We start from the raw sequence: 16035 nt of genomic DNA, 5'->3' as shown, positions 1-16035 counted from the left end.
CCAACTCCAAGATTTATTTATTAAAATGGCTGCAAAAATGTATATATAGATATGTGACATAAAATTTTATTTGATGAAAGTAATTTTTTCGTAAAAAATACTAGCGAACACAGTTTCTCAGTGGATCATAAATTTCAAGAACAAAATAGTGAAATACATATGATCTTAATTGTACTTCACTTAAATATTTTACGACTTTCAAACATGTGATATACATACAATAATTAAACAATAATTAAATTCTGCATAAGATATTTGAAGCCAACTGTTGAAGTGGATTAAGAGATATGAAATAATAAAGGCTATAGCACATGCATTGTTGTAACTACACAATTACGCAAAAGTTCTATCATCGAAATTTGAATCTTAGTAATATCTTAATTAGCAAAGAGCATAAATTCTTTTGTTCTTTTTTTTTTTATCCAATTTTTTTTTTCTTACATTTAACCTTTTTTTTTTTACATATTTCACACAATTTGAGTGAGAGGGATAAATCTATTTTAATGTTAACATTTATATGATTTTGAGTTCAAATTTGAATTGCTAATTATCTAACCGTTTTTATTAAATTTATTTTCCTGGAAAAATAAAAATCTTGACCAAAAATCTGTAAAAATAATTTAATAATATTTATGTTGGATTACAAAAAAATAAATATGATTACTATGCTTATATTAAAAATACATAGGAAAAAGAGGTAAGGCACATATATTTGAAAAACAAATCTTAGAAAAAATTATATTGTTATATATATATTCAAGTATATATGAAAATCATTTTCACAAAATGTAAGAAAATAACCATATATCAGTAACGAAAAAATAAAGATGGGAGTTCCATTTGTTTATTTTGTGGAAATTAGAATTGTTTACTTTTGAAACTTTATCAACAAATCTAGAAAATGTTTTGTAGCCATCGAAATCTTTACTATTAGAATTTGAAGTACAAAAATGATATATATAAAAAAGATTGAGACGTATGAATTATCAATACACTTAATCTTACCATCATGTGTACCAATTGAACCTTTAATAAACATAGTTACCTATGACAAAAATGGATTGAAATCCTTACTTACTTCCAAACCTACAAAAATAACACACTGTAGTATTAGATTACCATTCTTTTTCTATACTATGAATCTATGATGCAACTTTTTACTTCTCCATTGTAGAATCTTCTTGACCCCAAATGTGTACATCATCCCACTTCTGAAAATTTAAAAATTATACCATATAAAAGATTGGAAAAACTCATTACATGCTGAGAATTGTGAGCACAAAATGAGGTAAAAATTTAAGAATGTTAATTGGTTTGTGTGTGGTGATATCTTAATGTGTATATAACAAAAATATATTTACTATTTATAATGAAACAAAATGTAATGTATTAATTTTGTAGTTTTCTAGAAGTTCATGTTTGGTCTTCAAGGTTTGTGCATCTCACTTGTAAAAAAAAACCATAAACATAAATTAGGAGTAATTATAAAATTAATGGCCCACTTCAATTTATTTCTATTAATTGACCTAATAAATTATGTGTTGACCTTCTTCTAATACTAAACGTTTCCCCACTTGGAAAAAATAAATTTCAATTATACAAAACAGTAATAAGTAAGATTAATGTATACATATATGAGATTTATACTATTAAAATTTAACAAAATAAAATGAAATGCCAAGTGGACCAATAAAAAATATATGATTGGGTGTATTTGCACTTATATAAATCAATGTAGATTTCTGAAATACTTTCAAAAGTTTTGGATTTCTTATTAAATTTCCCCATTTTATAATTTATTCTTTCGGATTTGTTCTTTTCTTATCTCTTCCATTTTGATAACTTTCCTCCTCTGAATTTTTAAGACAAAATAGATTTCTTCTTCTCTTTGTTTGACCCACATTTTCTCTGGAAAAAATTCGTCTACTTTCTCCGATCGTCTCTTCATTGATCGGAAAACCAACAACGACCCATTATTCCTCTCCTGTTTCTGGCGCAAACCCTTGTAGCAAGTTTTGATTTTGGTGAGAAAATATTTTAGGGATCTGAAGAGAAAGAACACGATGATGACGAGTATGGAAGGGATGGTGGAGAAAGGAGTATTGGATGATATTATAAGAAGATTGTTAGAAGGTAAAGGAGGCAAACAGGTTCAGCTTTCCGAGAGCGAGATTCGTCAACTCTGCTTTAACGCTCGTCAAATCTTCCTCTCTCAACCTAATCTCCTTGATCTCCATGCCCCAATTCGCATCTGCGGTAAATTCTCATGATCGAATCATTAATTAGGGTGAAATTTGAAAAACTAGGGTTTCTTATGAATTTGAGCATTTTGGGGGTGAAATTGCAAAGTTAGGGTTTTTTTTATTTATGAATTTGAGCATTTGGGTATTGAAAGTTATGTTGTGGATTCTCTCAGGTGATATTCATGGTCAATATCAAGATCTTTTGAGGTTGTTTGAATACGGAGGTTATCCTCCTTCAGCAAACTATCTATTCCTTGGTGATTACGTTGACAGAGGCAAACAAAGTCTTGAGACCATATGTTTGCTTCTTGCTTACAAGATACGGTACCCATCGAAGATATATCTGTTGAGAGGGAACCATGAGGATGCTAAGATCAACAGGATTTACGGGTTTTATGACGAGTGCAAACGGAGATTCAATGTACGACTCTGGAAGGTGTTTACTGATTGCTTCAACTGTTTACCTGTAGCTGCACTTATTGATGAGAAGATACTGTGTATGCACGGTGGTTTGTCACCAGATTTGGATAATTTGAATCAGATTCGAGAGATTCAAAGGCCTATTGAGATTCCAGACAGTGGTCTTCTTTGTGATTTACTTTGGTCAGATCCTGATCAGAAGATTGAAGGTTGGGCTGATAGTGATCGAGGTATCTCTTGCACTTTTGGAGCTGATAAAGTCGCTGAGTTCTTGGATAAGAATGATCTTGACCTCATTTGCCGAGGCCATCAGGTAAAACAAACAAGACCTCCTCGAAACCTGTGAAATTGTTCTTGATGGTTTGATTAGCGTTTGTCCATAAAGCTAGAGACTTTTTGAATTCTTACCATATCGGACATGTGTAATGGTTTTGTGATGCAGGTAGTAGAAGACGGGTATGAGTTTTTCGCAAAACGGAGATTAGTCACGATATTCTCAGCTCCAAACTATGGTGGGGAGTTTGACAACGCTGGTGCGTTATTAAGCGTTGACGAGTCTCTTGTATGTTCCTTTGAGATTATGAAACCAGCCCCAGCTTCAAGCAGTCATCCTCTCAAGAAGGTTAGTTTCTACCAAAGATATATAGATTTAAGCCCATCTTATAACACAATTCTTCTGTAAGAACAAACTGAAACTTGAAACCTTCTGAAAAACCTTATAGGACTTTCACAACAGAACCTTAGGTTATAATTTGAGTGCTTAGCATGGACTTCAAAGTGTACAATCTTAAGCAGTGGGAGCACTATTGCAATTTGGTTAGGCCACAAAGAGTTAACGCTCCTTATGTTTCCGCACACGATAACACCTATTTTCTCTACATTTCTCTTTATCAGGTACCGAAGATGGGGAAGTCTTGAATATCTAGTCCTCTCTATGTCAATATCACGGTTCCACAGCTCAAGCTAGGCTCAAGATTCTGAGTGTCATTACAACTGTGTCTGTGTCTCCAATTATGGGTTGAATGCAATGAAGAACCCAAAGGGTACTTACTTAGTCATCAAACAACTTCTGTAAAAAAACAAAAAAAGTGAGAAAACAAAAACACACTTTGTTTTCTTTGTATAGATGCAGAAAATGATCTGTCTTCTGCTTCTGGAGATTTTATCTCCTTATTAGTCTCTCTTTTCTTTCTTCTTTTAGCCCTTTTAGTTTAATATAGTACCACTTAGATTTTTTTTTCTCGGTTATTTTTTTCCTTGTTGTACAAACCCTTTTGCATATCGTCAAGATTCCACATTTTCTTCATTTGTCCATTGCCAAAGTTATATTTTACTTGTCCCTAATTTTATCAGTATAAAAAGACAGAACAGTACAACACACTTCTTGTCGCATTTGGCAAAATTTCACATGAGACAAGCCTTTACTATTGATAACAGTTAAATTCATGGCTTTTACAAACTACTGTAAAATATTCATTCCATAAGCTTAATCAGAGCTTGTTCTTCTATTTATAGCTGCACTGTATGAATCCCCGTTCCCGTTCCCTCTCAATCTTCTAGCGGTCCTCTGAATCGCAGCTAGTCGCTGCTTCTGATTACGGTTATTAGATTGCCTGTAGTACCTAAAGCAAGTGTTAGTATGGTGTTGTTACTTGGAGGTTACTTAAAGAGAGAAGAGAGAAAGGTGAGACCTGATCAAGAACATTCCTGCTATAAGAAACGACATTCCCAAAGAAATTTTCTGAATCGTTGTCATTTCGCGAACCCATTGGAGAAGATCTTTAAAACATGACAAAGTCTCAGTTTTTAAAGGCGTCTCCTTTCGAGAGTCTCTTGACCATGATTCCACTACTGATTCTAGACTTGCTTTGCTTCCGTAGCACGGTTTTTCTCTAGAATCATCATTCCTTTGAACAGCAAAACCAGCTGCTTCACAGAATGATGTGCCATTGGATTCCCAATTTGAGGCCTTAATGCAGATTATGTCGTCGTTTACTCCACAAGGGCCAATCACCTAAGCAGATACTGAAACCATTAGCTTCCAAAAATCTACAGAAAGAAAAAGTCCTATCCTACCATTTGTTTATCAAAATCCTCCAAACACCGAGATTTTTTCTTACCCGTTTAAGTGCATTACTGGCAAAGTATGCATCTTTGCAGGCTTCAAAGACTCTGTCACAGAACGAGGCGCATATACGAGGAGGACCCGGTTGAATTCCAACATTTGGGTTACAGATTGAACACTCCAATAACTCAAACAACTCCAAGCATTCTTGACTAGCTTCTCCATAAGTAGCCAGGTTTCTAACAGCTACGAAAGCCGGGTTAGTCTGAACAGAAGAACAACAAGTCTTTTTACGAAACACCCGGCACAGAGTAAGATCCTTGGATCCCCTACCAACAGACTTAGGAGGCTTCCCTTCCAACTCATATGGCGGAAACCTCCCTCCTTTAGAAACACATACTCCTTTCAAATCCGGTTTCACTGCACCTGAAAACATTGTTCTACAACCATTCTTAAGCAAACACAACCACCAAAACCGAACACTTCACTCAAAATGAACACTTCACCAAAGTCCCATCTCTTAACAATCCCAAAACTAAGATAGCTGAGGAACAACACAAAATCCAATTCCTAAACAAGTTGCTTTGCATCAAACGAGTCAAGATGATCCAAATGACAAAAACAAAAAAGATTGAAACTTTCGATTATAAAATTCAATATCTTCGGTACCCATTTCTGAAATCTAACCAACAGATCAAATGTGACAACAAAAGAAGAACCCTAAGATTTAATACTAACCGGACGATAAAGAGATCAGGAGATGAAGAAACAAGATCGGACTCTGAATCAAAAACACCTTCTTCGTTAAACATCTTCCCATCTTTTCTCTTCACTGATCTTAGCTCGAAGCAAAAAATGACAAAAGACAAAGACGAGTACTCGTGACTAAAGGTTCAACATTTACAAGTCTTACCCGAGAGGAAGAATAGTATTACGGGTCGACCCGATTACCCAATTGCATAGACTCCGTCAATTATGGTTTTAGAACAAAAAGAATCTCACTTTATTGATTAATCTCGTGAAGAAAACACCATTAATCGCAGAATAGTATTAAAGACATTAAATTTATGTAATCTATTTTACTTCCATAGTCAAAGCTTATAACATTCATTATCTTGTAACATGGATTTTAAAAGCAGGGCTTTAAAAATGTGGCACCAATCTTATCTCAATTTGTCCGATTAACCGGAAAAAGAAACGACATTGCCAAACTGATTCAGATTATTGAATAATCTTCAGAGCAACTTGACACCAGCTTCTCTTACAGAATCGATAACAGCCTTGACTTTACCATGATACCTCTGTTCTTTCTTCATCTGAATAGTAACAGCGGGAATATCTTTCATCAAGAGTCTTTCTCCAAGAATTTTACCAATCTTTGAAGCAGCAGCGACGTCGCGTGTGATGTCCATTGTTTCTCTCAATGCTTTCTCTTGCGAGCTCGCTGAGCAAGCCACTGTGGCTGTTGGTGAGTGGATGACTTGTGCGTGGACAAACTTGTTTGTGAAATGCATTTTCAGCACGTAAGGTTTTAGGTAGTCGAAGAGACGTGGTGGTCTCACTGCTGGTGGAATCACCATCTGAGAAACAAAGCATAACACCCTTTTAAAACATGTACATGGCTTTCACAGAACTAAGAAAAAAACTCAACTTACACTACGCATCAACAACAGCCCATGAGGAAATATTCAAACTTGGAATCAGTAAATGATGTAATCAGAATTGAATTATGCAACGTTGAATACAGAAAGAACACATAAGCAGAGACACCTCCAATGGTCAATATAACATTATATCGAGAAATGACCATCCCATCTAAAGCCAAATCTTTGCGAGTAAGTAGTTTCAGAGAAACCCTTATTAGCAATGTGACACTCACACTCCTGGTTTAATAAAACCAAACCAATAGGAATCAAGATCCTAAATCAAAACCAAGCAGCATTTTACTTCTTTCAGACATTTCAGCAAACACCTGGTGGACATCAATTTGTGATTAAACCACAAACATACACTCAAATACCAGAGAATCTTCATATCAAGCTAGAATCGATTGTATCTAAGTTCTTCAATTACATTTCCAGGAAAACGAAGATTAAGCCAATCAGAGAAGATAAAACTAAAACCTCTTCATTTTCAACTCTCAACGGATTAAATCCAAAAGTTTAACAACCAGAAAAAAAACTCATTCTGTGGAAGATAATGGCGTACCTGAAGCTGCTGAGTAAAATGTTGGAAGATGGAACTGTAAGAAGCGATCTCTTGATCCTTGAAAGTGAGAAGAAGAAGATGCGTTTAGGTTTTTTTTTTGGCTTTGTGATTCAGGTCATTTTCTGATAATAATAAATAACATAAGTGACCTTTATTTGTTTGTTTATTCGAAATAAACCCCAAAAACTTTCAGATTTGTTTCAAAAATCCCGCAATGATGTCTAATGGGTAAGTTTAAAACATTTACAAAATATCTTCTAATGGGCCAAAAGCCCAAAACAATTAAATAACTCGTTTTCTCCAATATTTTTAGATGATATTGACTTGTTCCGAGATATGTTCTCCAATTTCTCTCTGTATTATTTGATTGATTGTTGGTAAATTCAGTTTTAAGACTAATTGTTTAGTTCTGACTTCCACAACCAAGTTTTTTTTTCCGTCATTTCCACAACCAAGTTATACTGATTTTTTAATGTAAATATTTTTTTTCAGATTGAAAAAACCAATTAAACAGTCATATTTTAATTAATATGTAGTAGGAAAAAAGAGCCAATATAAAAGGATTTTCTGCAAAAGAAGAAATCAATAACTAGCATTTTTAGAATTTTACTTTCCATGCATAACCATATATAAAGTTAAAAATAATATTTAATATAATTTTTATCAGTGTCTTCTAAACATTTTAAAGGCTATGTATATTACTGATACTTTTAAAATTCTAAAAGTATATTTGGGTTTTTCTTCGCGAAACTTTTATAAATTGATTATAAAAATAATTTATATTACAAATTATTTTTGAATTCGAATGATTGATCTGTATTTTTCGGAGATAGGGTAAAGTTGCAAAACAAGACGACTTAATTTTTCTTTTTTTCTTTGTAGATACTCCAAAAATTATAATTTTCAAAAATATAAATTCATATTTTTTAAAATATTATTAATTTATAAACTTAACTATTCTTTATTTCATACTTTCCCTATAACTTTCCTCTAAGATTACTATGATTTCTTCTCATGAATGTGATTCTTTTTTGGTTTTAACACAAATCTATTAAAAATATTTTGAAATAAAATGTAAATTGATCACTAATGAGGCATTGTTCGGATAACCATCTTATATAATAAAGTTAGGTTTTCCCAAACTCATGCTCTAAAAAGCTGTCAAGTGGCGTTCTAATTTTTTTTTACATGTGTTAATTTTTCTTTTCTTTTAGTGCGATAAATTTATTTAGTTAATTTTTTCAACAGGGTACAATGTTATCTTAATCTCTAAAATGTCTAAACAATAATTTCAATTTTAGTATCCTTACTAGATATTGATCCCTGGTGTACCGCGGGGCCAGTTTTTTTTTTTTTAAATTATATATTTAGGGTATTTCGTATATTTGAATAATAGATTATGTAATTGACGTTTTTACCCGCGGTACACTGCGAGACGATTTGTTTTTAAAGTTAATATATATTATTTTTGAAATGTAATGTTTATGTATTTGGTGATTGTAAACTATCTTATGAGTTGACATAGCACAAAATTAAGTAAAAAACCACTAAAATACTTACAAATTTGGTTATATAATGTTAGATTTATAATATTTATAGAATTCATGGGATTCATTGTCTCTTTTCTCATCATTTCCCATGGGATTCATTTTTCCCCTCTTACAGAAGTTAATTTTTTTTTAAATTGTTGTCTTGCATCTGACATCAACTAAAAAAATATTGTAAAAACAGTCCAATGATAATCAAAACAGTACCATGACAATACTCTTTGGCTATCAGATGAACTCAAACATTTCTAAAGTATTTGCACATCTTGGCGCTCCTCCTTTTTCAACAAACAACAATCTTTTCCCAAGGCGACCTCTCATCCACTTCAATCACATCCCCCTAATGAGACTCTACTACACGATCATGGATAGAGTTTCAAAAAACAATACATGGCCGTGTAGTAGGGTCTCGCTATGGAGGATGAGATTAAAGTGAATGAAAAGGCGGCTTGGGAAATGATTGGTCCTTGTCACGTCGAAAACAAAGTAGCGCTAAGATGTGGAAATGCTATTGAGATGTTTGAGTTTGACAACGGAAAACAATCAGACGACAATCAACTGGAGGAGCTCCTCCGGTAATTAGACAAATCTAACATTTCTATCAGTTTCCCTACTATGGTTGTTTGTGACTTGTGAATCAGATAATATATATATATATATATATATATATATATATATATATATATGTTTGTACTTTAAATAAAAACCTAAAAAGCATAACAATTTATGCTCCACATGGTTGAGTTTTAAACTTTTAAAGAAATAATAAAATATAAAATCAAAATCCACTCATTCCCATAAATGAGAATGAATACATTGACTAAATGAAAAATATTAGTGCTAAATTGCTAATGAATATCCATTCATATTCTATTTGATTTTATACCATTAATGGTTTTCATATTTCATCACTTGTGGGATAAATGTATATCTTTGTCTGGGCTTGAAATTTGTAGCATTAACTAGGTATTGATATGTTACACCATGGGATGATTTGTTTTCTAAAATTTGTGATTTTAATATGATTATGTATTTTATATAAAAGTTTGCAAATAATTTATGCATGATTGTCATTAAGTAATAGTATACTGCATGATAATTTTTTGTTTTATATAATCTCTACTAGATCAAGTTGATTTGATATGTCAGAAGGTGTTAAAAAATATTATTGATGGTGTTAAAAATAAATTTATTATGATTTTAAAGTTCAAGTGTGTGTTGATAAAATACTTAAAAGGATTTTGTTTTTTGATAGTCATGATTAAAATGTTTTTGTAATGTAGTTTGTTTTGCTTCGGAGTTGATATAGCTCAAATTGCCTTATGCTTACTCCCACAAATAAGAGATCGTTGTTAGCACTTAAGGGTCAAATTCCACTAAGCTCTCGTTGTTAACACAATAAACTTATGATGACTAATATTAAGCTAGACAAAGTAGATGAACCTAAAAGACAATAAAACAGTAAATTGAGTTGTAGGTTCACAAGACTTTTAAAATGGTTCACATAATATTAAAGGGTTTACAAGAGTTTTTAAAAGAATTTTAAATGGTTTACAATATGTTAGGTACATTAACATTTCAGTGTATATTATTGATTATATATTATATAATATTTGTACTTAACACTTTAAACGAAAATATTTTCTTTTTTAAAATGTGAGCTGTCATATTTTATATTTGAAAGAAAAAATATAAAATCTCAACAGTTCTAAAATTGAAAAGAAACCTTAAATCTAATCTGCTCAAAATGTTATTAAAGAATTAATAAAGGTAAGACATATGTTGAAAAACAACACATAAACGGAAAAATGAAACAATAAAAATAAGAGTATCACAAATCTCTAAATTTAAAAACAACATATCATTGTGAAAATAGAATGAAAAATATCACCATCATCAAACTGATAACAATAAAAACATAAATTGTGATGCAATCTATTACATGACAAAAAAACTGAAAGCTAATTATAAATTCACTTATCAATCCATTCTCGAAATTATTGTAATACCACATTAAATAAAATCCTAACGAAACCATTTATTATTGGAAATACTTAGAACAAGAACTATGTACGATATCGCTTGAGTTGCCGACATCAAGAGCGATGGAAGATTCTCCAGGGATATGATGTTGGTGCTCTTGTTGATGACGGTGGATGTGGTTGTGTTGGCTATCATCCATGAATTGAAACGCCATTTGCTCTCCTGGATACTTCATTTGCTCAAGATGGTTCATCATTTTCATAAACCATTGTTGTTGATTCTGATTGTGATTCTGATTTAAGCATCTCCATGTTTCCAATTAAGCATCGAAACATGACTTCAGTCATCTCGAGCTCCTTATTGTCCTTTCTTTGTCTCCTCAAATTCTCTGTCGGTTTCGCGATCCTTTGTTTGAGAAAACCTTCTTGATCTACCATCTTTTTGTGTTGATCCATTTCCGGGAGTGTCCTAAATTCGGAAACCACTCTTTGCACACCAGAATTTGATGGCCACACTTCATGACTGGTATCATACGGACTGTAGATGATCGCACACGATGTGATGCCACATAGAGTTGAGAGTTCATGTACTTTCTTCATCAACCCCTTCTTTCTTTTTTGAAAGTTGCTTTTCTTGAAGAATCGTTGGAAATGAAAGCAAGTTTCATTTTATTTCTCGTCATTAAAATGTTTTTTTGTATATTTTGAGATTGTTAATGTGTAGTATTATGTAGTACTGAGAAGGTACAAATATTTGTTATATAGGGTATCTTTATTTTAATACAAGAAAATATAAACTTCCAAATCAAGCTTTAATGCATGAACATTATAAAAAAAATCTGAATGGATTGAAGATAGAGATTATAACCGTTTTTCTTATTTACTACATGTATTATCACTACTGATTGACATATGTAGAACTATAGTCCAAATATTTATAGAGTGGTAACATCAAAACAATAAAATAGGATAAAATGTTTAGCTAGCAAATTTAGTTTTTAACAGCAAAAATCATCAATAAATATCAATCTGGTAATGTTATTTAAACATGATGCAACTAATATAATTATTTAATAATATATATAATTTTCAAATATTGTGATGATTAATAAGATATGGTATTAAAAGGTAGTCAAAGATTTGTTTCAAAATATTTTTGTGATTATTTCCCTTGCTGGAGACATTGAATCTCGGTTGTTGACTGGTAAATTAATCATGAACTATTTACCATATAGATAATTCTTTAAGAAATCAGTTTTTAAATCTCTTGATTTTATATATATATTAAAAATAGGTTAGCAAAATTACAATACCCATCGTAAAGTTTAAAAACTTCATAAGTAAAGGCATGTAAAACTAAACTACATTTCTTAAATGAAAAAAAAAAGTATAACGAGGGTGGTAAGTTGAAGGATAAAATGTTAACGAAAAAAGAATAAAATTTAGAAGAGACATGATGAGAAAAAAAAAATTGTATCCAACTTGTGATGTTATCAGAAGATTACAAGATCGCAGTCTAGCAAAATGTATATAAAACTATATTTAAACTCGCGGTATATCGGGGGAACAATTTATTTTTTAAATTAATATATATATTGTAAATTGTATCTATTTATAAAATATTTTTATTTTATAGTTTATAATTATTATTACGTAACGTCCTGCCAAACCCGTCCCGCCAACCTGTCCTGTAAAGAAAACTCATTTATTTTATTAATGTTGACCTTATTTATGATATGTTTATGAATTATTGTCTAAATATTTTGTAATTTTGTAGTAATTACATGCTATCAAATATCTCTGCGATTTGATGATTATAATCATGCAGAAAAGCAACATCAAAAATGATAATTTTGTAGTAATTAAATGATATTAAATATTTTGAAAGTTTTATTTTAGTAATTAATCGTGTAGTTAAGGTAGAAAGATTTTAAGAAGATTGTTAAATGTCAAATATTTAATTAGAAGATTTTCTTTCTAATTATCTAAAATAATTATTAAATGTCAGTGGCAGCCACTGTAAATAAATCCCAACTCCAGGATTTATTTTACAAAGTGGCTGCAAAAATGTATATGTAGATAATTAGAATAAACTAAGTGGTGAATGGTGTATATTATAAAGAACTTATAAATTGTTATGCAATTTAGTAAAATATTTACACAATATTTGGTGATGGTTTTTTACCCATTTTTCCTATAATTTGTGAAAGAAAAAAACAAAAAATGTTATGATATTCAATGTATAAGTTATTAATGGGACCGAATTGGCCTTGCCAGCATATTTGATTATTTTCTAGTCCTGAGATTTTGGCTAAACCGGGTTGTTCGGGTCGGGTTATTCCTTAACTTTTTTTTTTAACATCAATTTTTTCTTCTTTATTTATATTTCTTCTATTTGGATGATACATTTATTTTCTATCTCTCTGAACTTATTTGCTATTAACTTTTTGCAAAAATTAATTGAAATCCCTTTTCAAACTTCGTTGAGGCTATGATTTAAAATTTTAAAATATAACTTAAGACATATGTATGATTTAATAAAACGTATCATTCTCTTTGTTTATTTGATTATTTTTAAGTCATCCGCAATGCCTACAACAACGACGCTTGCAAAAAGTTCGTTTTCATCACCTCAAGATCTTTTTTTTTTGGTTTTTTATGTCTCCATAAATATATGACAATATTAGTATATTACTTACGTAATTTATCTTTTTATCTTCGTGTAATATATATTGTTTCTCTTCATCAATATCATTTTATTTATACTTTAATAAACTGGTACTGAGAGTGAGTACACAAAGACATAATGTCAGTGAGTGAAAGAGAGAAATTCCCCCGCTTTCTAAGGCAACTTTGCCTCAACAAACTTTCTTCTTTTTACCCTACACTTATTTTTCACGCATGCATACATTTTTAATAACAATGACGTGAGCCAAAATCGTTTATTCAACTTTTTGTTTTACATTATTACTATTACACTCTCCTCAATTTGCTTTTTGAAACATATATCAAGGTTTCTTATCCATTTATACATCTCAAATTTTGAATGTATTACTTAAAAGTAAATAAATAAATAAAACAGATAGTGTCTGTCAGAGTTAACAACAGTCTTGAAACTTGAATATTCCGATATCAATATATCATTCATGTAAAGTAAAACAATTTTACTAAACATAACAGAAACAAGTAGTTCTAGTAAAACCGTAACAGTAATTAGAGAGAAAGATTTTTATAAAGCTGTCTTGTCGCAATTTCAATACTCTCGACGGAAATTCATTTGGTTCAGTTCAATGATATCTATATTACATAAAAATAACTCTAAGAAACATTTCTATCATATTAATATTATGAGAAATGACTATATCAATGCTTACTACTGTGTATGTCTATATCACATGACTTTATTATACTCGTATGCATTATTATTACGTACCACTGCCTACTCAAGTAATGTAACACATAACCTTTTACCGAAAGAAAAAAAAAAAAGTAATGTAACACAAAAAGTGGAGTAACAATCAATGTTAACTTCATGTCTCATATATACACCCTAATACGCATGATGTAGTCTAATAAAGTAAAAACTTAGAACGCTAAATTTATTTACATTCTGTTCTATCCATTGACGATTGCATCCTCGGGGAGGGGGAGAGACACGTGTTGGAGTAGTAGAACACGTGCGAAAATATGATCAACAAGTACCGATCGATTTCATTTGTGTTCGCACGTGCCCTGCTTCTCCATCAAGTGTTACTCACCCATTACTTTCTCTCTTGCATCATCAAACTCCAAATAATCTCCATGGCCACGTATATGTAGCTACTTACACACACATATTATATTTTATACATAGAGAGACAGAGAGTGAGGGAGAAGAGATTTGGGTGTGTAGAGAGGAAGAAGAGAATTAAGAATAAAATATTCAAGTTAGAGAGTGAGGAGGCAATAACTTCTGCTTGCTCATTCACGTACATATATAGTGTGGGTTTCAAGTGTTTGATAAAATGAGGCAAAAATCTTAGTATTTAAAATAAAATCACGAAAATACAAAAAGTATTAGCTTGAAGATAGATGGGAGTGGTATTAAAGTGATTGAGTCTTGAAGTGGGATTTCTTTAAATGTAGATAAGAAGTAAAATGGCAATCATATCACCAAGTCTTTCCATTACTTTAAATGATTCTCTTTTTTAAAACAAATATTTTTTGGAGATGTAGTAGATACAAGACGCATGTGTACATAGCTAGACCTTGCAGTTAATGAAATAATTTATATATTTCTCAATAATTCCAACCCTCACGACGTAATTGGGTTATAGAAATAGTGAAATAGACCAACTAATTATTTGTTGGTAGATAATTAAAAATTGTTTATGCATAAAGAAACAAAATTGACCTTTGAACATGACAGAAGGATCAGATTATTAATTTACAATTGGGTAGCTTGTAAGAGTAGTTATAATATTTTAATAAAACATTCCATATAAATAATGAAACAGTTTACTACGCAATGTATGTAATAGAGACAGACAGTAAAGATAGGTGATGAGTTTGGGTCAGTTTATGTCTACTTCCTGCCGCCGAATCCAAGTTCAAGTCTCACTATTTTATCCCAACTTTTTACCTCATTGTGATGTCACCATGCGTATATGTAAATGCGCTAAAAAGAACATCAAACATATTTTATCAACCAAGTAGTGCTTAAGAACGTTTCCGTGCATATTTACAATCATTTGTTTATCATAGATATTGGAAATTCCATTATGTGAACGTTTGTTTCTAGGTCACCAAAATAAGAAGCGTTAAAATGTGGTACCAACAGAACTCAAATTGTTTTAATTGATTGTTCCGAACAATTATCTTCACAACAAATCAGTCCGGACAGTTATCTTCGAAAACAAATCGGTAATTTGGTTATTTTATCTACATGGTGAGGAAAATATTCATGATCAAAAATACGATCCGATTCATAAAGCAAGTTATTCAAAGTTTTCATCTTCATATCCGGATTTTTATTTTTATTTTAAAATCCGCTTTTACATATGAATTGTTGAAATATATGCATAATACTTATATAAATAAATATATATGTGTGGTATAATATAGAAAATTACACTTAAACTGAAAATACTAAATATTACGTCTAAAATGTATTTATAATTCTTACATCAATTTAATATAAAAACACAATTATACGGAAAGAATATACCGACTAATCTCCATCCGATTATTAGGTTAGGCACTAAACCTCCCAAATGATTTATTATGTTTAGCAAAGTTTATAAACATATGTACTTATGTATTTTTTTTACTTCCTCAAATACAAAACCGCATTATTTGATTTTGAAAGGGTAAGAAATGAAATAGAAAGTGTTTTAGAAAAGAAAAAAGAAGAAGAATGGTGAAGAGAAATGAAAGATGATGATGAGTTGATGGAGACAGTGACACAGAAAGGAATGGGTTGCGTGTTCCTCGCGAGTTTCTTCCTCTCTCTCTTTTTTTTTTTTACCCTCAGAAGAGAAAAAAAAAAAAAAGATCTCATCACCAAAGATAGAGAGACAGAGACTTTGTGT

The 16035-nt window shown here is 31.1% G+C and overlaps 4 protein-coding genes, 2 long non-coding RNA genes and 1 other non-coding gene across 15 annotated transcripts; 2 read left to right on the top strand and 5 right to left on the bottom strand.

Annotated features, from left to right (window-relative positions):
* Positions 1 to 1719: 1719 nt before the first annotated feature.
* On the top strand, positions 1720 to 3969 carry TOPP8 (Calcineurin-like metallo-phosphoesterase superfamily protein). 4 transcript variants are annotated; one of them, NM_122666.4, is made up of 5 exons: positions 1854 to 2256; positions 2417 to 2976; positions 3106 to 3285; positions 3386 to 3479; positions 3558 to 3968. In NM_122666.4, the coding sequence occupies exons 1-4, from the start codon at positions 2064 to 2066 to the stop codon at positions 3425 to 3427; spliced, it is 975 nt and encodes a 324-aa protein (NP_568501.3). In that variant the 5' UTR covers positions 1854 to 2063; the 3' UTR covers positions 3428 to 3479; positions 3558 to 3968. The 4 variants fall into 4 exon arrangements, with proteins under 4 accessions (NP_851085.1, NP_001330890.1, NP_001330891.1 ...); NM_180754.4 differs by lacking the exon at positions 3386 to 3479 and having other exon boundaries at positions 1720 to 2256; positions 3558 to 3969; NM_001344042.1 differs by having other exon boundaries at positions 1720 to 2256; positions 3386 to 3969.
* Positions 3954 to 5716, bottom strand: AT5G27830 (folate receptor family protein). Of its 6 annotated transcripts, none has more exons than NM_001036878.1 (5): positions 5467 to 5603; positions 5062 to 5154; positions 4784 to 4974; positions 4355 to 4677; positions 3996 to 4276 (listed from the first exon to the last, which is right to left on the bottom strand). In NM_001036878.1, exons 1-5 carry the CDS (start codon positions 5546 to 5548, stop codon positions 4150 to 4152), a joined length of 816 nt encoding a protein of 271 aa, NP_001031955.1. In that variant the 5' UTR covers positions 5549 to 5603; the 3' UTR covers positions 3996 to 4149. The 6 variants fall into 6 exon arrangements, with proteins under 6 accessions (NP_001318665.1, NP_198135.1, NP_001332028.1 ...); NM_001203484.1 differs by adding an exon at positions 5664 to 5716 and having other exon boundaries at positions 4070 to 4285; positions 4784 to 5168; positions 5467 to 5565; NM_001344040.1 differs by having other exon boundaries at positions 3954 to 4276; positions 4784 to 5168; positions 5467 to 5610.
* A 46-nt stretch (positions 5717 to 5762) lies between these two features.
* AT5G27820 (Ribosomal L18p/L5e family protein) lies at positions 5763 to 7091 on the bottom strand. Its single transcript, NM_122664.4, has 2 exons — positions 6937 to 7091; positions 5763 to 6308 (listed from the first exon to the last, which is right to left on the bottom strand). The coding sequence occupies exon 2, from the start codon at positions 6306 to 6308 to the stop codon at positions 5964 to 5966; it is 345 nt and encodes a 114-aa protein (NP_198134.1). The 5' UTR covers positions 6937 to 7091; the 3' UTR covers positions 5763 to 5963.
* Positions 7092 to 8542: 1451 nt separating this feature from the next.
* On the top strand, positions 8543 to 9070 carry AT5G04515. Its single transcript, NR_142765.1, has one exon. It is a non-coding gene; the product is annotated as an other RNA (long non-coding RNA).
* AT5G04525 lies at positions 8790 to 9032 on the bottom strand. Its single transcript, NR_142766.1, has one exon. It is a non-coding gene; the product is annotated as an other RNA (long non-coding RNA).
* A 1363-nt stretch (positions 9071 to 10433) lies between the features above and the next one.
* Positions 10434 to 11221, bottom strand: AT5G27810 (MADS-box transcription factor family protein). Its single transcript, NM_122663.2, has one exon. It carries the CDS (start codon positions 11063 to 11065, stop codon positions 10706 to 10708), a length of 360 nt encoding a protein of 119 aa, NP_198133.1. The 5' UTR covers positions 11066 to 11221; the 3' UTR covers positions 10434 to 10705.
* A 2895-nt stretch (positions 11222 to 14116) lies between these two features.
* MIR164c lies at positions 14117 to 14218 on the bottom strand. The gene has a single exon (NR_143300.1). It is a non-coding gene; the product is annotated as a microRNA ath-MIR164c precursor (primary transcript).
* Between the last annotated feature and the right edge of the window lie 1817 nt (positions 14219 to 16035).

This window comes from Arabidopsis thaliana, chromosome 5 (genome assembly GCF_000001735.4).
Source record: "Arabidopsis thaliana chromosome 5, partial sequence".
In the NCBI taxonomy this organism is placed as follows: domain Eukaryota; kingdom Viridiplantae; phylum Streptophyta; class Magnoliopsida; order Brassicales; family Brassicaceae; genus Arabidopsis; species Arabidopsis thaliana.
This window is presented reverse-complemented; position numbering and strand designations above follow the sequence as displayed.

What these genes read in the sequence shown, in the direction of transcription:
- TOPP8 (NM_001344043.1), top strand. Translation starts at nt 2,064, where the DNA reads ATGATGACGAGTATGGAAGGGATGGTGGAGAAAGGAGTATTGGATGAT. An exon ending in TGCCCCAATTCGCATCTGCG is followed by an intron (nt 2,257 to 2,416) that starts GTAAATTCTCAT and finishes GGATTCTCTCAG; the next exon opens with GTGATATTCATGGTCAATAT. An exon ending in TCATTTGCCGAGGCCATCAG is followed by an intron (nt 2,977 to 3,105) that starts GTAAAACAAACA and finishes TTTGTGATGCAG; the next exon opens with GTAGTAGAAGACGGGTATGA.
- AT5G27830 (NM_001203484.1), bottom strand. Translation starts at nt 5,689, where the DNA reads ATGCAATTGGGTAATCGGGTCGACCC. An exon ending in CCAGTAATGCACTTAAACGG is followed by an intron (nt 4,678 to 4,783) that starts GTAAGAAAAAAT and finishes GTATCTGCTTAG; the next exon opens with GTGATTGGCCCTTGTGGAGT. An exon ending in GCAGGAATGTTCTTGATCAG is followed by an intron (nt 4,286 to 4,354) that starts GTCTCACCTTTC and finishes CACTTGCTTTAG; the next exon opens with GTACTACAGGCAATCTAATA.
- AT5G27820 (NM_122664.4), bottom strand. Translation starts at nt 6,308, where the DNA reads ATGGTGATTCCACCAGCAGTGAGACCACCACGTCTCTTCGACTACCTA.
- AT5G27810 (NM_122663.2), bottom strand. Translation starts at nt 11,065, where the DNA reads ATGAAGAAAGTACATGAACTCTCAACTCTATGTGGCATCACATCGTGT.